Source organism: Osmia bicornis, unplaced genomic scaffold (genome assembly GCF_907164935.1).
Source record: "Osmia bicornis bicornis unplaced genomic scaffold, iOsmBic2.1, whole genome shotgun sequence".
Taxonomy (NCBI): domain Eukaryota; kingdom Metazoa; phylum Arthropoda; class Insecta; order Hymenoptera; family Megachilidae; genus Osmia; species Osmia bicornis.
The window spans coordinates 874,707-896,118 of NW_025791458.1; the positions used below are offsets into that span (position 1 = coordinate 874,707).

At 39.4% G+C, this 21,412-nt stretch overlaps 2 protein-coding genes across 2 annotated transcripts in view; both read right to left on the reverse strand.

Moving 5' to 3' along the window:
• LOC114881042 (trace amine-associated receptor 1) overlaps positions 1–21,412 on the reverse strand; it is a 349,388-nt gene that overhangs the window by 317,501 nt on the left and 10,475 nt on the right. The window lies entirely within an intron of this gene.
• Positions 531–12,119, reverse strand: LOC114880770 (SCF E3 ubiquitin ligase complex F-box protein GRR1-like). The gene is made up of 3 exons (XM_029197149.2): positions 12,107–12,119; positions 11,674–11,749; positions 531–2,272 (listed from the first exon to the last, which is right to left on the reverse strand). Exon 3 carries the CDS (start codon positions 2,261–2,263, stop codon positions 560–562), a length of 1,704 nt encoding a protein of 567 aa, XP_029052982.2. The 5' UTR covers positions 2,264–2,272; positions 11,674–11,749; positions 12,107–12,119; the 3' UTR covers positions 531–559.

Below are 21,412 nucleotides of genomic sequence, written 5' to 3' on the forward strand. Positions count from 1 at the left end.
CTTAACCGCGCGGTGAAGGATGTTTATGATACCTCTCCTTGACCTTAACGGTTTCAAATTTCTGTACATTTCCAAACGTAGTTCTAACGGCAATCGTCCCAAGGAAGATTAATTTGTATTATTTGAACCTTCTTTGTGCTCCTCACCTGGGATACTTCCAAGTGCGTCGCACCGACGAGGCACACAAATTAGGTATATTGGATAGTAAGTATTGAGAGTAAAATAAAAGAAAAGAAAAAGGTCAATTTGAATCTCAAACTCCTTTCTCGTGTTCTCGTGTGGAATACCTTCAAGTACACGCGCACCCGACGAAGAAGCACGAAATCGGAGGAGCGCGAATGGAAAACGGAAAATTTAGAAAATATAAGGTCCTTCCTTGCATTCCTCACGTGGAATATTTTCAAGTGCTGCGCACCCGATGAGGAACGCGATGAGGTCGGGTTGATGAAAATTCAGCCCGGACGTAACAATACTCGCCCCCCCTTAGGACCATTGCCGTCCCCGGCAATGTGGGGGTGCGTACGCGTGGTGGTATCGCGACGCGTCCGCCCTCTCGCGTCTACGCTAAAATTGGCTGATACGCCCGCTCAAAGAAAACCCGGAGCAACAGAGGTTCTCGGACCCTCGCGAACCGATTCGCGCCTGTTTCGCCTACCCACAAGCTCAGCACAGCAGTTCTTCCTTCTCGACGTACTATTTCCGTTACTCCCACGATGGTTTGCTGTGTCACCCCTTGACATCCTTCGACGTTGAGGCGTACCAGAGCTGGGCAGCCCCTGACCACCTGGCATACATCCTCGTCTGTTACTCCAGAGGAGTCTCTACATTGGACCTCCTGCAAGGTCCTTATGGATCCTAGGGCTTGGATGCCCACTGAAGGATGCAAATTGCACAAATGAATTTCCCTCAGTTTGGGTAGTGTAGCCAGTTCTTCCAGTGCGAACTGCCCGCGAATGTTTGAGCAGCCCGAAAGATCCAACTGCTCAAGATCCTTCAAATGCCCCCCAATTTGTATCAGCAGGGAATTCGACACCCAACTACAAAAACGTAGGTGCAAGGTGTGGAGACGGGTGAACGCTTCTGCTAACGAGGTTCCTGCGTTCGCCGGTCCTATGTTTAGCTCCACATACGGTGCCTGTAGGTCTTCCGGCACCTCAATGTCCTCCAATTCTGGATCTAACATAACGGGGTCGAAGCTTATCCCATTGATTCTCAGGTCTTCCAAGGTGTTGTGCAGGGCCTGGTTTGCAATGAGTTGATGAAGTGGCTCCTCCGAGGTTAACCCGTCACAGTGGGAGAGCTCGAGGGCAACGAGAGCGCTTAATCGGCCTAACGCACCGGCTAACGGAGTTGGAAGCACTGATGGACACCGGCAGAGCCGCAAGGTCCTGAGTGACGGGGCTACTTGAAGCAACGACTTCCCCTGAAACTCCGTTGCTTTCGCCCCGAAGTCCAGGAGCTGCGTCGCCGCTCCAAGCAGTCCCGCCAACTCAGGATCCAAATGGCCATGACAGGGCCCCAGATAGATCTTCCGCAAGGTTGCGGCTATCGGAATTAAATCACGTATCGCGGGAGGACGGACCGTTACCCCGGATAAATCGACGTTTGTTAAGAAGGGGCAACCCCTCACGGCAATGGCAAGGACCTGAGGGCTTAGGTTCCCGGTTACCGCTCGATCGGGCAGGCGTAGGCTGGTGATGTAGGGGCCCATCCTTTTGACAGCCCAATGGAAGGTGGCGGTGGTCATCCTCCTTCCGAATTGGTACTCGGGCCAGCGCCAATCCTCAGGGTCGAGATCCTGGATGGTAGAGTACGAGGCGAGAGCTCCCGCTCTCCAACCCCGGCACACGCACTCCATGCGTGCACGCTCCTCAAACCGGAGCAGACGAGCGATGCGGACGATTACCTCCACCGGCAACGGAGGAGAGTAAGGACGCTCCCATCCTGGAAATGGATTGGGTCTCGGCCTTGGCTGCAGCAGGTTAGATTCATGCCATGAATCCGCCTCCCTCACGGTCAGTTTACGCTTATGCAGCATCGGGCTGGTATCCTTGGCCCATCGGATGGCCGCCATAGCTTCTCCACACGTTGGAAACGTCACGAATGCTATCGTGCCGGTTGGTTTGCGGATAATAACCGCGTGTTCTGGATGGTAGTCCTCGAAGACCTTCATCAATAGGTTCTTGCGTGTGAACGGGGCCAAATTAGCCACGAAAACGCGCCTTCCTTGGTTATCCTCCTTCCTGGCTCGATATGTTGTCATCGTGAGCGGCTATAACGGACGCAAGATACATAGATAATATTCGCGAAATTAATATAAGGGAAAAATCAATAACGCAGGTACAATGGTTATTCGAACCGTTCCTGTAAAGAAAATGTACAAAATAAACGCAATGCATCAGTCGACTCTTCCACGGAGTCTTGGTTGCCTCTTCGTCGAATCATCTGGTTCTAAATTTCGAGTAGAAGGCCGACTGTGCATAGTTATCAAGTCTTTCCTGTCTTCCAGAATTTTAATTTATCTAAATGTCTAGAAATGAAGTTGCCCATTTGATCCTTTAACACAACGTTATGCTTTGGTGTAATTTCTACTATCTCGTAGGGACCGTGGTACCGTGTGCCAAAGTTCCCTACCCTTGGCTCAACCAGGACGTATGCCATGTTCCCAACTTTACCCTTGAATGGATGCGCTCTTGCGTCATAATATGATTTCGATTTGATTTTTGCGCGATTTAAATTACTTCCTGCGATTTCCTGCATTTCGTTTAAATGGTCGTTTAAATCGCGTATATACCCGTCGTAAGTCGGGAGATCGTCAGTTGCAGAAAATGCTGTAGGACATCGCGCACGTTTTCCGTAAATTAACTCGAAAGGTGTGAATTTCGTACCCTCGTGCACGGAGGTGTTATATGCAAAAATCGCGAAAGGAACTAACCTGTCCCAATCGTCGAAATCTCCAAGATAGTGGGTAATATAGTCGACTAGTACCGCATGGCTACGTTCTAGGGCACCATTAGTTTGAGGTCGGTAACACGAAGTGGTTATGTGTTGGATGCCAAACATTCTTGCCATAGTAGAAAAGACTTTGTTTAAGAAGCTGGTACCTCTGTCGAATAGAATGACTTTTGGTGTACCGAATTGTAGAATAAGATGAGTTACTAATGCGTGAGCTATTGTTTCGGTCTTAATATTGGGCACCGGAACTGCTATGCAAAATTTCGTAAGGCTATCTTGCATTGTGAGGATGTGCCTGTTTCCATCAGGTGTAATTGGAAGAGGCCCGACAGTGTCTATCGCTACCTTCGCGAACGGTTCTACGGGTGTATCGGTGATAACCATGGGTTCACGCGTTTTATTCCTCGAAATCTTTTGCGTTTGACAACTAGTGCATTGCCGTATGTACTCCTCTATTTGAGCACGCATATTCGGCCAATAGAATCTTTCGCGTACTCGTTGATAGGTTTTTGTTACTCCCTTATGCCCGCCTACGAGGCTCCCGTGCATTTCCGCGATGATTTCGTTTCGAATTTCGCTGGGTGGTAACTGCACGCGCCCGTAGCAAAGGGTAATCTTCACGTCGGAATCTTTAAAAATCTTTCTTAATATTCCGGGTAATACGACCTGCAGTAACACATCGGTAAGATCGTCAAATCGCGAAATCCGGAAAGAATTCAAGTTCAAATCGGATAACTTTAATTTGAGCTTCCGTAGGACTAATTCCAATTTCGCGACCGATAGATCGTCATTAGAATTCTTTTGTAATACGATGCTAAAAATTTTATTTTTACCGCGGTCTGTCACTATTATACTACCCGGTTTCAATTCTGATTTTCCTAGCGTTTCAAGATCTATTACGCCGATATCAACGAGCAATTCGCTTACAGGTGCGAGCCGTAAACCGCTACTAAGAAAGTGCACATAATTGTCCCTGTAGTAGGTCAAGTTCTCTGACGCAAAAGTTACTATTTTTGAAACTTCTATTTTCCGAGGCGGATCCGAGTATAGATCCTCTGAATCCATGAGTATATTCGCGGAGGAAATGTGTGGTAACACGTCGGTTTGCACTAAAGTGTTTTCATCCTGAGTCTGAGGGTTCGGTTTTGAAATTGTTCTATTTCGTGGTGTTGGTACGACTATTGGCGGTAAGGATGGTGGTGTAGGAGGTAATTATGATTGGTAATGTGGTCTGTGTATTATGGTGTCCTGTGTAACGTCATGCATCCGTTGCGTTAAGTCGTCTAGGTGTTTATGTAAGTCGTCAACGTCAGTCTCCGTATCTGGGTTCTTAGTGATCTGAGTTTGTTCTAAATTCTCTTTGTCAGGTGAAAAGTCAAAGAATTCCTGATCACTTTCTGAATAAGGTGTTTTAAAGAGTTCCTTATCGGAGTCTACATTGGCGAGGTCCGGCTCGAGTCCTGAGGTTTGGGATTTTCTCGGACATGACCCCAAGCTCGGTAGGACGCTCCTACGACGAACGAAAATCGGTGATTCGGACGCATCTGAATCGACGTCGGATGTATCACTGTCTGTAGTTATGTCTGTTGATGTATTCGAAGTGATTATGATAGCAAGTTTTGAAAGAAGTGGAGTGGATAAAGGTTGAGATGTCGGTTTATCCGCGGATCTAAGCCGAGTTCGAGTAGATATGGCTTCCGGATCATGAATAGGTGGAGATTTCGGTTTTGTTTTCGATCCTAACGGCCTTCCTACCTTTCGTTTGACAATCACAGGCTCTAGTTCGGAACCGGATGTTTCGGGTGAATCCGTGACCGGTAAAACGACCTTGGGTTTCGTAGCACAACGCGCAGTGTTTAACTTGACACGCGCGCTCGTATGTAAGAACCTTTCAACCGTTTTAATGACCGAGGGCGGTTCACACTTTTCCGTGAGGGGAGCAGCCTGGGGGGATTTTTCCATGCCTGTCAGGCTCGCAGGCTGTCCCTCATCTGAAGAGGAATCTAGCGAGAAATCATCTGAGGTGTTTAACTCATCCACGACAATGGGGTTTCGCGACAGGGCATCAGCGTTAGTGTTGAATTTCCCTGGTTTGTGCGCGAAATCATATTCGTAATCCCGTAATTTCAATCTCCAACGTACTAAACGTTGACCGGGATCCGTAATTGAATTTATCCACCTCAACGGCTCATGGTCACTCACTAATTTAAATTTCCTACCGTAAAGGTACGGTCGAAAATGCAATACCGCATATAAAACGGCTAAACATTCCTTTTCGGTGGTGAAGTAATTCCGTTCCGGTTTAGTTAACGTGCGAGAAAGGTATGCTACCGGTAAATCATGCCCATCTTTCTCTTGACTCAAAACGGCTCCTATTGCAAAATCTGAGGCATCTGTGGTTAATGTGAACGGCTTATCAAAATTAGGATATTGTAATGCTTTCCGTAACGCGGCGAAACTCTTTTTCTGTTCCTTTTCCCAAATGAAAAGTACGTTCTTTTTCAACAAATCGGAAAGAAGTTTTGACTTTTCCGCAAAATTCTCGATAAAGCGCCTATAATAACCCGCCAAACCTAAGAATTGTCTAATATTTTTTGCGTTCTTTGGCCGCGTAAAATTCTTAACGGCGACGATCTTTTTAGGATCAGGACGGACTCCAAGTTTACTGATTACATGTCCTAAATACGCGACTTCGGTTTTAAGAAATTGGCATTTGTCGGGTTGCAAGGTTAAACCGGCGTCGGCTAGACGTGTGAATAGACGTCGAACTTTCTTACCGTGTTGTTCCAAATTTTTCGCATAAACGACTATATCGTCCAAGTACACGAAAACCTCGATACCTTGTAACCCGCGTAAAACCTGGTCCATAAGCCGTTGAAATGTGGCTGGCGCGTTTTTCAAACCCGCGGGCATACGAATGTATTCGTAATGCCCATTTGGCGTACTGAAGGCAGTTTTATGGCGATCTTTGGGGTCCATTTCGATCTGCTGAAACCCGCTGGCTAAATCGAAAACGGAAAAAAAACATCCGACTTCGAAATGCACTAAAAGGTGTAAAATAATTTCTATTTCATTTATACCAATATTCCATAGCTATTAATAATATCTACTTAATCGTTAAATAGGATACCAAATACATTTCAAAGTTTTCGGAGGCGGCGCAAAATTAAAAACTTTTCCTCTACTAGGAAGATCCTAACTCCGGCGTCGGCAACCTATGATAAATCACCCATTTGATAATTTCAAGTAAACAATATTCAACGGGAATGAACAAACCCATTCCGAATTAACTATACTGCAGTTCACGAGTGACCGCACTTAACTCGCGCAGCTAGTGACCTACTGAGGTCTAGGGAGATTTTTAATAGTGCGTGTAATTCCCCTTTACAGCTTGCTTCTTACTTTGCGTTCACATCATTTTTTTTTTGCGACAAATAATTGGAATTTCATTGTATCGCGAAACTTTACAATATCATCACCGGTTATCAGTTATCGTACGTCATATATTTCTGCCCACCATTTATGTGTTCCCAAAGTATAATAAGAAGTAAGCAGTAGAGGGGAATAACACACGTTATTAAAAATCTTTCTAGACCTAGTGAGCGGCGCGAGTTAAGTATGATCTCTTGTGAGCTGCAGTATAGTGCATGTACATCAGGAGTGCTGCCAATTTCTCATACAATCGTTACAATTACAAATGTTTTCAGCCAGACCTATAATTTTTCTCTTACGACTTATTAATTACCAAATTTGCCATACCGCAATCAAATCGTTATTGGCAGCATCGGTTGTTAGGGTATTTTTAATTTTGCACCGGCTCCGAAAACGTTGAAATGTATTTGGTATCCTATTTAACGATTAAGTAGATATTATTAATAGCTATGGAATATTGGTATAAATGAAATAGAAATTATTTTACACTTTTTAGTGCATTTCGAAGTCGGATGTTTTTTTTGTTAAAAATTATTTTATTTCACACTTTTTAGTGGAACCAGTAGTATTTGTAGCATAGTGTAAGGTGATTTTAGATTTATGTTGCTTAGCTAATAACCATAAACCGAAAAAAATTGACCGAATTTAAGTTGTTAATAAACAACAAATTTCATAAATTTTTGCAAGTGGGATCATCGCGGATATACCTCCTACTAAATGTGAAAGGTTTCATCGCTGTCGGTACATTCCCTGCAGCATAAACGCCGGAAGATATAAATGAAGTATTACGTATTTTGCGATAAAAGTCGTTAGGAATGAAAAAATACCAACATTTTTTTTGCAGGACCAATTGAAAGATGTACTCTACAAGATGCAAAATTTTCAATCCGACTGGTCCATCCGTCTCGCGGTAATCGGTGAAAAATGTAAATCAAGCATTACGTTATTGCAAAAAAATCGTTAGCAATGAAAAAATGCAAAATGCCTTTCTGACGGGACCAAGTGGGAGATATACTCTACAAGATGCAAGAAGTTTCGTCCCGATTAGTCTATCCGTCTCAGAGCAATCGGTGAACGTACGGCGCACGTACATGAAATAGTACGTTTTTCTGCGATAAAAAGCGTTCGGGATGAAAAAATATAAAAGGTTTTTTTAACAGGACCAATTTGGGCACATACTTTAGAAGATCCAAAGGGTTTCGTTCCGATTAGTTCATCCGTTTTGGAATAATCGGCGAACATACATTTAGAGAAAAAGTCGTTAGGAATGAAAAAATGCAAATCGTTTTTTTAGCGGGACCAATCGGGAGACATACTCCACCAGATGCAAAAGGTTTCGTTCCGATTGGTCCATCCGTCTCGGCGTAATCGGTGAACATTCATAAAAAAAAAAAAAAAAAAAATATACACATCGAATTGAGTATCCTCCTCCTTTTCGAAGTCGGATAAAAATACTGTGCGGCTCCGATGTGATCTAATATTTCTGTGATGTTTGGTAATGGATAAGCGTCACCTATTGTTTTTTCATTCAATTTACGAAAGTCTATTACCATTCTCCAACGTGGGTTTCCCTTTGATTCTGGCTTCTTGGGTACTATCCACAAAGGAGAATTATAAGGTGAATTTGAAGGCGTAATAATGTCATGGGATAATTTGGTCAAAATCTGTCGTTCTATTTCTTGTTTATGCACTGGTGGAAATCTGTATTGTCGTGTGTTTAGTGGTATATCGTCTATTGTCGGTACGTTATGTTTTATGTAATTAGTAGCCTTTAATTTATCGGACGGAAGGTGAAAACGTTCAGGAAATTCCTCGACTATCATTTCTACGTGCTCACGTTCTTCGTCGCTTAAATGGTCTAATCGTAGTCTATTCAGAATTTCTGTAACTCTATCTGTCGTTACATTAGGCGTACTATCGGCATCCGAATCATCTTGTTCTTCCGGAAAACAATGATAAACAAAAGGTATCAGTTCCTGTGCAGGTATTGTAAATTCAAGGTCTTGGTTGAGCGAATTTATTGCTAGTACATGGCACACGCCCTGGTTGTAACCGACAAAGCAGCTGCGCCGACATACAGGCCGTCAACTGTCGTTAAACGCGGCAAATAGCCCTCTTTTAATTTATCATTAACGACATCGATCGCGATGGGTTGTCTTGTACGAGCTTTTATAATGTACATACGTACGCGGTTCTAATTTACGCCTTTCGTGATAATCTAACGAGCGTTGATCGACGAATCTGATCGGACGAACTGGATCTGTGCTCGTGACTAATGTATTATTTGCGAACGAAATTTCGGCTTGCTCTTGGCGAAGATATTCCTGCCCTAAAATTCCGTTTGTGCTTAGTGGAAAATCTGAGCATATAACATGAAAACGGACTGGCTTTCCTTGTAAATGGACTGTCGCGGTCCCGATTGTTCTGTCTATTTGCGGAGTAATTCCCGTTATTAAGGTAGCCTCGTGCGTAGCTATCGGAATGTTCGTAAGCAACGTATCTAGTTTTATCAAATTGATCTCTGCACCGGTATCTATTAAGAACTGCGCCTCTTTTGTTTGGAAGTCTTTAGATGACAATCTTACTATCGGGGTATCGCGATTCGTTTCTATTGCTAATACGGTTTCTGCTGGAATTTCACCTGTGATCGACGCTCCGGAGATTGGCGGCTCGTCGTCGCGTCGGTACGACGAGTCGTGTTCAAGTTTAAACGTTCCCTTACTTCCGGTGACGGTGACCTTCGGCCCGATGGTCCGGCAGTGGGCTCGCGCAAAGGTGATGTACGCGGCCGCGAATCACACGTTCTTACAGGTGAATTCTCCCGTCTATCATCCGCTTGCATGCTCGGTCTCGTATGCATATGCTGAGGATGCGCGCAATACGGGCACGTTCGTTCCTCTGCGGTCAAATCTTTCCTGTGCAGTATTCTAACAGGACTCGGTGTTCTATCACGCGAATACGAGATGTTACGAGAAGTTTCTGGCGCTCGTACCGGCGAGCTGTATCTAGGATACGCGTAGCTACGATTTCTATTCGGGCTGTCGTGGTAACGAGATCGGTAATCGTAATCATCAGCGCGTTCATAGGACGGACGGTAAAAATCATATGACGTGGACGGTCGATCTTTTAAACGTGTTTCTACTCTCAGAGCGATATCTAGCGCGTCTACTAACTTTTTCGGGTCTCGCGCTTCCACGGCTCGACCTATTTCGTCCGGTAAACCGCGAAGAAATGCATTTAACGCGGTGGCCGTTACGGGTTCCATGATATCAGATGGTCGGCCTTTATATTCGATCTTAATGAAATCCTCTATCCCGACCAATAAGGCTCGAATACGGTCGTAAAATGTGTAAACGGATTCGTCTCGGTACATCCGGACATTGGCGATTTTGAAGTAGAAATCATTATACGTTCTATCCGACGTAAAACGACGTTTCAAGTGTTTCACCAATTCTGAAACGGTCTCAAATTTTAACCCGTGGACGCTATCGCGAGCTTCTCCTCTTAATTTAGAGATTACGAGTCGTACAAAACCACGCGTTGCCGTTATCGGGAGACTTTCCGCATTAAATTCTACTTCTGCAAGAAAATCTCTTAATCGGATATTTTTCCCGTCAAAAACTGGTACATGCTGAACGGCCTGCTGGACGGCGAAACTTCCTATTACCGAAGCTGTAAAAACCGATTCGTTACCCTCCCCGGTATTAATTCCGTCTAATAGGCTAGCAATACCCGTGCTTTTACTAGGACCTGCGATAGCCGTGCTTTTGGCAGGGCCTGTCTCTTTAGAATTAGGCATCTTGTGAAAATATGTTCAATATATCGGTTAAGCACAAAAATATACACAATATATATATGAAAATAACACAAAAATATCAATATAACAATTTACGTGATAATTGTTCACTGATCAGACAAATATATAGGTAGAAATGTATAATGACAGTAAATGATAATAATTATACCAAAAATCAGATTGAATAATCAGTAAATAGATAAATTTCTGAGAAATAGATTGTGAATTACCAAAATTTAGGTTTTAAATAAGTAACTGATAAATAACAGAATAGATAAACGAATAAATAAATATGACAAGATACGATTAAACAAGATCAGTTGTAAATTCAGTAATGAACAATTATCACACAATACACATATATAAATCATACAATAAATATATGAATAAATAGATATAACACAAAATTTATAACACAAATTAACAAGGTAAATAAATTTCAATAATATATATATATAGGCACAATGCGTAGTGAAGCGTGGCAAAAGGGGTATCTATATTCGTAATTTTCCCGTAATTACCGCACTCGTAGTTCGAATCAGTCGGAAATAACTTGAGAAAAATTGACACTTTTGAAAATTCAAACACCTAACTGCACAAATTCCAACGAACGAGCATTGAAAAGCATCCCACCGCTGTCACCAAAATTTTGTTAAGTCGCGAGCGTGTTTTCGGCGCGCGAAGTATAAAATAAAAAAACAAAAAAAAGAAATTTACCAGGAATTGAATCGATGTTATTGATATTATTATTTCTTTTACTTTCTGGGTGATTAATACGCGGTTAAGAACGGTATTATCGCTGCCACCAGTCACAATCGTGTTCGACGATGTTAGGTCGGTTAGGATTGGAACAATTTAAAAGAATCGAAAATTTAAAGTAAGATCCTGAATTATTTATCGAGTCCATCAATGCTCTGGTCCCATACGGGCCCCTCGTATGAATTCGTGCAAGAAGGTAGGCTTGTTAATAAAGGAAATGTAAAGGGTGTTTGAATGCAAATGATTAGAAATTGAATATAGGTAAGATGTGTATAATTCTGAGAAAAATAATTACAACAAAATGGTTTGGTTAACAAAATGTGCGAGCTGTATGGAATATATGAATAAAATGTTAGAAAAATAATATGTTAGAACGGATATTAAATCAATGTAGTTTAGATGGAATGAACTTTTAATAGTAACCTGACAGGAAAAACAATGTTGGCTTTAAAGATCGTGATTCGAACTTCGGTGTTTTATTTTATATTGACGATCGAAAAGAAGACGGTCCCAGTAGGATGCTTCCAGGACTAACAGTCTCGTGGGCCGTCTTCACGCGCGTGTAAATGGAAAATTTTTAATAATTATTCTTTGTTACCTCGAACTTTTGCGCCAAGAACGAAACGATCTAGTTGGATACTTGCACGACTAGCGGTCTCGTAGATCGCCGTTTTGCCCTCACTCGACACCAGATTCGTTGTGTTAACGAAGATATAGAATGTAAAACTCACCAATTCGATGTAATATTTATATGTATTATATAGCAACGAGTCTCGTATACGAAAGCTGTGGTGATGGTCTAGAAATCTGGAAAATCGAAGAGAGGATGAGAACTAAATGCACGCACTACGCGTTCGCGTTTGAGCCTTAGATATTCACGGCGTCACGGATACGAAATACGATTAATAATATACGAGATACAACGCGACGCGAAAAAAAAAAAGGAATATTAATTATTATCGGAAGATTTAAAATGAAAGAGAAAAGATAGATAATTGAATAGTGTGAAAAGATTTTAACGTATTCGTATGAGTCCTTTACGCGGAAAATGAGAATCGCAATCTCCCGGCACTGCCTTTTACAAGGACTTTACCGGTCAGCTAATCACTACAATTTTCACACGTAACTATTTCTCGCCGCGAACATGGGCTCCCCGTCACATACCTCACGATTTTTCGACGAAGAGTGATTTGCCTCAGTCAAGCGATCGTATCTCAGGATTCGACCCGCGATCATGGGCCCAAAGTGGGGACATCATTTGGCAAATCAGGGTACGTGTCGAAGGGGAAGGCCCGCACGCATTGGGTTTAACTAGGCGCGTTTCCCGAGTTCTCATCCCTCCTTGACCTTCTTTCCGACTCTGTCTATCGTTGACTATCTTTCTTTTACCCCTACAGCGCTTCCTGAATTTCGTGTGTCGCAATTTCTATACCTTCTAGAATCTTCGAAATACTTCTATTTGATTTTATTCATTTCTAATTAATTAATGAAGCTTTTAGGAACGAAACTCTGGTGTCGATTAACGTTTTATTTATATTATTTGTTATAATATTCGTATAGTTAGTAGTATTTGGGCTGTTTTTTTTTTTTTTAAATCATTCGACGTATCTTATAATCGATATTCGTTTCATTACACGCATTTTCCGGCTTCCGTGACAAAGAAATTGATGTTTTACTTTTAATTAATTTCGGGAGCATTCTATTCGCATTTTAACGCAAGTTCACGCATATCGAATATATATATACGTTAACATATTCTAGGAATTTATTCCAGAACATTGCTTGTAGATGCTTGGCAGTTTTTGTTGCCTATTCGTGACAATACGCGTTTATGATCCCTGTCGACCGCTGTCTTGAACGTTCCTAAACGTTCGTCGACGTTCTCGAAATCTCAGTGGTTGTCACGCAAGCCTCGCTTTTCATTCCTATTCAGATCGTTTCATATCACTCAAACAAATCACTTTCATTCTTTATTGCACTCATTCTCCCGTGGAAGGACCGACTGACGCATGCTTTACAGGTATGAGAGGTATCCGCTCGCAAAATAAGGGCGAAAATCGCATTCTCTTTATTCTGCGCAGTTAAGCTGGGATTCCTCCATGTGCGTCGCACTGCTTAACCGCGCGGTGAAGGATGTTTATGATACCTCGCCTTGACCTTAACGGTTTCAAATTTCTGTACATTTTCAAACGTAGTTCTAACGGCAATCGTCCCAAGGAAGATTAATTTGTATTATTTGAAAGAGCTAAATATAGCCTTCTTTGTGCTCCTCGCCTGGGATACTTCCAAGTGCGTCGCACCGACGAGGCACACAAATTAGGTATATTGGATAGAAACTATTGAGAATAAAATAAAAGAAAAGAAAAAGGTCAATTTGAATCTCAAACTCCTTTCTCGTGTTCTCGTGTGGAATACCTTCAAGTGCACGCGCATCCGACGAAGAAGCACGAGATCGGAGGAGCGCGAATGGAAAACGGAAAATTTAGAAAATATAAGGCCCTTCCTTGCATCCCTCATGTGGAATACCTTCAAGTGCTGCGCACCCGATGAGGAACGCAAGGTCGGGTTGATGAAAATTCAGCCCGGACGTAACACCTTTAAACATAGCTAAAAAATAACGCTGCTATATTTATAGTTCAGTGTTCTTATTAATTAATAGTCAGCTATTTTAATCGATTTGTAGTCAATATTTTAAGTAGGTAAATAGGTCAGTTTTTATAATAAATTATCAGCACGTAATCTAAATGGTAAGTACCTATTACACTAATGATTAATAAATGTGACGTTAAGTTATTTAAATCATACACAAAATTCTTTCACAATTTTTTAAAATATTAAATTCGAAACATAAAATTTATGGTGTTAGATGGTGGCTTTCTGTGGTTGCAAAAACATACAACTTGAACATCCTAGAAATTTTATTATTTATATTGACTAAGAATTTAAATTTCGTTGATCAAAAAATACTGACACTTAATTATTTACACTAATCATTATATTTATATACTAACCCAAATATGTATCTATGCATACTGACCAGTTAATACTAATCATTAATTAGTAAAAATACTAAACAAATAAATTTTAGCCCAAACATAAACATTGGTAGCTTTCCTTTAAAGTTTTCGCCTGTAAATCGTATCCTTACAAAATTCTAAATTTTACCAGTATTGCAAACAGCATCATTAGGAATTTGGAACGTGCTCACGTTCCCAATCATTGATCATCAACCGCAGGTTTTAATTGATCAGCCTTCAAGAATTCCTATTTCCCTTATACCGTCATTTTTCTTCCCCAGCTACTAGCAGAGAGGAAATTCTTCAGTCCTAGAGCAATCGATCAATTAGAAAATGGGAAGAGGGTGATTTAGATAACGTTGAGCTATAAATCAGGGTCCCTATCGATGTTGTCGAAATGATTCTGAATCTCATTGTCAAATATTTTCCTATATTTCCGCAGGGAATATCCTCCAAGTTTCCTGGGAAACTTGTATTCCTTCTCCCAACCCAACAATAGACAATGAATATCTCAAGAAACAAACTGATATCAATTTATTTTACAATAAAATAAAAGAAGAAATTGATAGAATTGGTAAGAGCATATTTGTGTAGACATGAAACTTGATGATTTTTTCTGTCTATAGAATATTGTTGCCATAAATGCATATTCTTTATTTATAACAGTACATTCAGATTCGAATGCTTTTAGAATGAACAAGCGAAGGATTTTTACATAGTAATTGTTCACTGAATTATCTAAAAAATATCTTGATAACAAACGTTTGAACTTAATTGAATTTCAAAACGATATTCTAAATGTTATTAAGAGTATAACGAGCACAAAATTAAAAAGAAAACTCACGAGTAAACTACGAACATTTATGCAAATATACATTTTCATAATGTATTAACTCCTCAAAATATGCTGAAAAGTTTTATTTTATTATGCAAATTTCACACATTTTCCAGCTTCGAATTATTATATTTTGGTTTTTCGTATCCAGTTCACGTTTAATATGTATTTCTTCAGGTTTAATATTTCCATACGTGATAAATGCATAAACGTCAACAGACTACTTATGAAAAATCTGGACGCCAAAACCAGACCATGTGAACTCTACTTTTTTGAAAAAATGACATTTTACATATTTCCTGTATCAAATTCACTCTTTCTGATGGTAAAAATTATTTTATTCCAAGTCGTTTAATTTTTAATATAATGGTTTAAAAATATTATTAAATACATATCTTGTTTGGAGCAAACAGTCTAAAAGGTTCTTGATACCAGTTTACTAAAAATTTCAGGGCCAAACAATTTTAAGTCTAGTGTTGGGTTAAAATAATTTTGAACTTGACACCTGCTTCAAAAAATACATTAAAGCCATATAACACTTTATCGAGGTTTATGATATTAAGTCATTTAAGAAGATATACAAAATTGAAACCAGACAGTATTTAATTAAAACATGTTGATATTAAGTTACTGAAATATTAAGCTCATTGTTAATGTCAAACAGCAACAGTGCCCAGTATACGATTTCACTTTTAAACAATAAAACGATACATTCTCCATTTGTGTTTAAAGAATTAAGTAGATGTCTCTAACGGTTTCAAAATTACAAGGCTTTTGCACCTTTGTTGTGTCCTTTTCTAGAATTTCAAAAATGTGGCTTAATACATTCTGGCCCCAGGGTTCAGAAATGTGGAAGCAACTGCAAGCGGACATTGCTTCAAGTGTGTATTAGAAGCGATGCATAAAATAAAATATAATTTATCAAAGGCAAAACCATTTAACTTTCAAATCGTTCAAATGCGATACAAAAAATTGAAAAGTCACAGATGGTTTTTCGACTGGAAAGGTGAATCCCGTTTCGATAAGCTTAAAGCAATTGCAAACGCTACGCAAGCAGAGAAAATTTATTCAACTGAAACATAGAAACATGATTGTGCATGACATAGATTTGAGGCACTGAGCATTTTCAGAAGATCAGAGAAGAGAAGAATTTAGCTGGATAAGGTAGTCAAAAGTGCCTCTAGACCAAACTCGTCTTGTAATTCGATAGCTTTTATAAGCTTTTATAAGCATTTATAGCTTTTAAAAGCTAACTGAAAAAAACCAGTTTCTGGCAAGTTTCAGTTTTGAATCTCGACGAAGAAAAAATAGGATACAAGGGTAAAAAAGATTAAAAATTACGTTTTTGCTCGATATCTCCTATTTTAATGCATGAAAAATTCTTAAATAAATTAGAGATATATCAATTTACAGGGCACAAATTTTTAAATTAAAAACTCAAGCGGTAAAAAAATATTTTGGCTACATAACTTTAAACAGAAGTACAATATAGTACTTATAGTACAATATGTTTAAAAAATGAATGAAATATGTTACACGACATTAGAATAACTATTTAAATGAAATATAGTAAATGAAGCAGCTGAAAATTTTTCTGGAAATGTGAAATTTCACTCTGAAATCCACGGAGAAAATATTTTTAATACGACTAGAGAGTGGTTTTCAATTAGATCCGCACTCTGGAAGGACATTATCGTATAAGGGTGAAAGGAAACTGGTGTCCTTGTGCAATCAGTATTGGCAACTACATATAGTTACATATGATTCAGCCGATTATTTCAGCTGACGGTCTGTTGCTGTCACCCCTTTTCATCGTGTTAAAAGAGGTATGGCTAACTGGCGGCTCGCGAGACATACCCTACTTTCTCACCCCACTGAGCCATAGGAAAATGACCCTCACCATACGTACTTTGTTGCTGATAATGCAATTCGTCGAAACAGTGATCGGTCAATAATTAAATTACTCATGTTTACCCTATAATGCAACGCTCATTATCGCTAAGTATCCCAATTATTTTCTTTTCCTTGATTATTTACTCATGTTAATTGATCAGGCTCATCCAGGAGAGCGTTGGCTCTCAACCACGCTCGGTCGTGGTCGTGAACAAACGCATTGGCACAGCGTGGGTATCGGACAAAGCATACGACAAATGTTACATCATCTTAAATTAAGAATACTGTGAAATTATTTATTATTCATGAACACTGTTCTTAATTTAAGATGATAACATTTGTCGTACGCTCTTCTCGATACCCACGCTGTGCCAATGCGTTTCTTCACAACCATGATCGAGCGCGGTGGAATGCCAACGCTTTCGTGGTTGAGCGCGTGTTCTACGCGCACTATCATTAGCCAGTGTTTTTCGTTAATAATTCAAAAACGAAGCTTCAACCAACATTTTGGTAAAGGAAAAGGTTGTTCAGAATCACCCCAGCAACCCTCCATTTCCGGGTGTTGCAGGAGTTATGAGATACCCTGTATGTATACTACTTATACCTATTGGAAGAAAAAATAAGCTAAATGATTGTAATATTGTTATGTATCTACGGTTTATCATAAGGGATGCATGAAGTGGTAATTGAAACATTGAGTGTCGCATAGGCCACACCGATGGCCCACTATGTTCACCGAAAGAACATCTTTAATTTAGCAAAAAAAATATTTTTTAGATTAACTTTAAAGTAATACATGGAAACGTGAAAAAGATAGTAAATATAATATAATGCAATTTTTTATACTTAATACGTTCAACACACAATGAACTCGAAAGGGTTAAAATTACCAAAAATACGACACTATAATGCAACCCTCTGATGTTTATAAAATTCGTATTTGGAAGTGTCTTACTCGAAATATATCCAATCTGTAAAAGGATAATCTGTTCGTAAAGGGATAATATAATATTATAAAAGTGGAATGATTGGTTCGTAAACAATTGCAGACTCCACGTTATAGATATTTGTTTCGATACACTTGGTATCGTGAATATACGGATTATCGGATAGAAAGTTTCAAAAATCCTTTGAAATCCTGCTTTACAAAACAGATTACGATGAAGTGCTTCTATCGTGATGATATGGTTGTATTTAAATGTTCCTGCACAAATAAATAAATAATAATTTAAATACTTTAAAATAAAAATTTATCTAAAATTTATTAGATAATCCTAAGAGGAATTTGCACATTTTTTAAATTTAATTTCATAATTGTGTACAATATATGGAATAATCCTATTAATTTCTTCTTTTTTCTTTTAATTCAAGTTTTAATTCCATTTTCAATTCTTCTTAATTTTTACTTATCAGGCTCGCCATTCTGCGATTTGAGAGGCGCGTAAAGTTAATAGTTCACCGCACGGTTAATAAATTCGAACGTTCCTTTTTGCCTAAGCGCTCCACGATCACGCGACCTTCGTGCGTCGTGATTTCGGTGTATGTTTCCTAGACAAATCGAGCGAACAATAACTCGTCCTTGGTGAAAGGCGTTTCGGAATTTTGTAACCGTCGTGTGTATATTACTTTTCGCATTCCGATTAGAGTCACGATTTTGCGTTATTTTATTTTTGTTATATTTTCTTATATTTTCTTATATTATAATATATTCAGTAATAATTATTCCGCGAGATTAAAGTGCGTTATTTAACCAGTCATTTTTCCGTATAAAGAAGACTGAGTTTTTGAGTCGCGTTAAAGTCGCTCGACTGGTTGAAATATTTTCTTTTGCGTTACCATTTTGTGCTACATTTCCGATTCGCGCGTAAATCCGATCTGCGTGCCTGGTACGAATCATTGATGATCAATCTAGTCAAGTCCGTCGTATACAATATCTTGTGATAAGCGCGTCTATCGAACATCTATTATGCATCTATTAAATGGGAATTGCGTTCCGTTGATTGTTAAACGCATAAATTGTCATAATATTTGCGGTGCTTCCACCATTCTGTGATAGGCTCTTTTGCCATACTCAAGTACCTATTTTCTTTTTTTTGAATAAATCAATATTTTGTTACACCGCAAAGTTACGTCTCATTACTGACTTTACCGTTCCTTCTGCCTTCGCGAACGCGAACCACTCCTTGAGAACCGTAGGGGAAATCGTACGCTCGTACTACTTGAGTCACATTCTCCTTCGTACACGTAGAAAAAGAATTAACGTTACAAACCAGTTCAATTTTTTTATTGTGCTATACCAACGGAGTGCCGAGCTGTTCGTTCGCGACCTACGTCAAGTCCTGCTTTCGTAGCAGGCTGAGCCTGCGCGCTCTGATTCGCCAGTGTTTTTCCTTAATAATTCAAAAACGAAGCTTCAAAAGTTGTTCAAAATCACCTCAGCTATCACCTGTTCACGGGACCAACGCGAGTTCTGAAACACCCTGTATATGTTACCGTGTAAAACCGAAATCTGGTAAATGTCGACATCCTCCAGTAAATGTCAACATTCACCAAGTCGATTTATGTATGTCCGAAGTATCTGCCAAATATCATTATTTCTCACTTATACTGGTGAATGTCGATAATCAGTATGCACTGATGGCGAATGACTATTTTCATTCAAACAAAATAAAAATTTGTATATCATGATTTATTATAAAAGAAAAAACATAATAAGAGAAGGTTGGGTTAGGTTAGTGAAACTGACGAACATTAACAACACAACACAACTTGTGTTGCGCTGGACGTCGCGACGGGATAATCCTGTTCAGACGTGTCGCCCGACATTCATCAGAGCTCATCTGTATTTGTCGACATATGCCGGCGAAGGTCCGAATGTATAATAATATTGAGAAATATTCAGTGTTTCGCCGACGTGTTTGGTATGTGTCGACATTCGCCGGAAAAGGGTAAACTTTACTTTACAGGACCCAAAATTTTGGACCATTTTTTTATTTATTTATAGGTCTTTTTGCGTAGAATCTGAAAATGCAAGTCTCAACTTTAGGAATTCAGTGGTTAAAAAGTTATAAGCGTGTAAAGTTTGACATTTTTAGCGCATTTGCTACGTTACTGCGACGCCATATTGCCTTAGATGTGTAACCTGATTGGTCCTTGTATAGCCTAGAACTAAACTTCCGCTTACCTTAATGAAAAACATATTGTCGCCGAATCGCCTCCATCATAGATCTCATCAGATCTATTTTATTATGACGGCAAAACCGTCGCTACAGAAATTCACATGGACGATGAGCAAATTCGTCGTCGTGAAAACGACCCCTCCCCCTCATCAAGTCCTTTGCCGGGCGCCAATTCGATTCTATCTGTTGTGTATGGGTCCCATCAGTAGCTGTATTTAAATTATTCATAAAATTGAATTCTCTCTCTCTCTTTAAAAAAATATACACCTAACTCAAACAGTATCAAATTTACCTACCTACAAATTCTACACTGTGATTGACAGTTTTGTGGATAAATCCAGCTTCTACAAGTCCCGCATAGCTTCGAAAACAATCAGTGTGAATTTCGCTGCCAGGAACAATGTGTTCTTTTATAATATTAATTAACGTTGCAGCTTCTCGATTCTGAACAACGATCATTCGGCAATCGTTACTATTGGTATCCACCATTCCCAACACCCAGTGTCCTTCCACAATTCTGCCACGATTGTATTTACGTTTACCAAATTTTGCCTCATCGATCTTGAATAATATCAAAATAATAAGATAAAAATAACGTAAGTGAAATAATAAGAAAATATCGAATTAGTACGCAATACACCTGTACAATGACCCGCGAACCGGATTCCGAAATTCCTCCTAATTTTGGTTTTCCTGCCTGCATATTTGAAAATTGATCTACTATCATTTCGCGACAGTAGTGAAACCATGCAGCTATGTATTGTGGCGGAAGATATGGTTGGGGCGTCATTCCCCGGCGTACAATCGGATAGTTCGTGGGCGGTATCGTCGTACGAAAAATCGCGGGCAAAGCAATAGATCAATCTTAAAAAATTTAATAATTTATTAAATATTTTAAAGAATATGTTAATTATTTATTAAAATGACACAAAACAACTTCAAACTTACATGATTGCTTTATCTAAAGGTAATCGTACTTCTTCAAAAAAAGAATTGACGGTGGCCGAAAACTGTCGACATTTGCGAAAGGAACAACGAAATCGCCCGATTCCAGATTCAGTTTCATATAATCTCATCGGTTTACGATGAACTGCACAGTTTTTTATTGTACGCACCAGACCAAGTTCCCATGCCCAAATAATTGCTGCCTGTTGCGAATTTGGCAAGCTGCGCAAATTGAATTTTAAATTTTCCATTGTTTTTATATGTATTATAATAAAGTATAAATTAAAAAACACAAATAAAAAAACACAACACAAAAAAGAACACACAAAATATAAAAAGGAACACACAAAATACAAAAAAGAACACACAAAATATCGATACACAAAAAAAAATACAAGAAAGTAAATAAATTGAAAGCACTAAAATAGAAAATATTAAAAGCTAAAATAGAATACTAAATAAAAAACAGTAAAATACAATATAAAATCAAAAGAGGAAAATTCTCAAGACGCTGTGCAGTGATTCAAGGCATAAGAAACTCTAAAAAATGTTTTACCTGTTGGCTGCAGAACAATTGAAAAGGCAATAAAAAGCTAAACAT

What these genes read in the sequence shown, in the direction of transcription:
- LOC114880770 (XM_029197149.2), bottom strand. Translation starts at nt 2,263, where the DNA reads ATGACAACATATCGAGCCAGGAAGGAGGATAACCAAGGAAGGCGCGTT.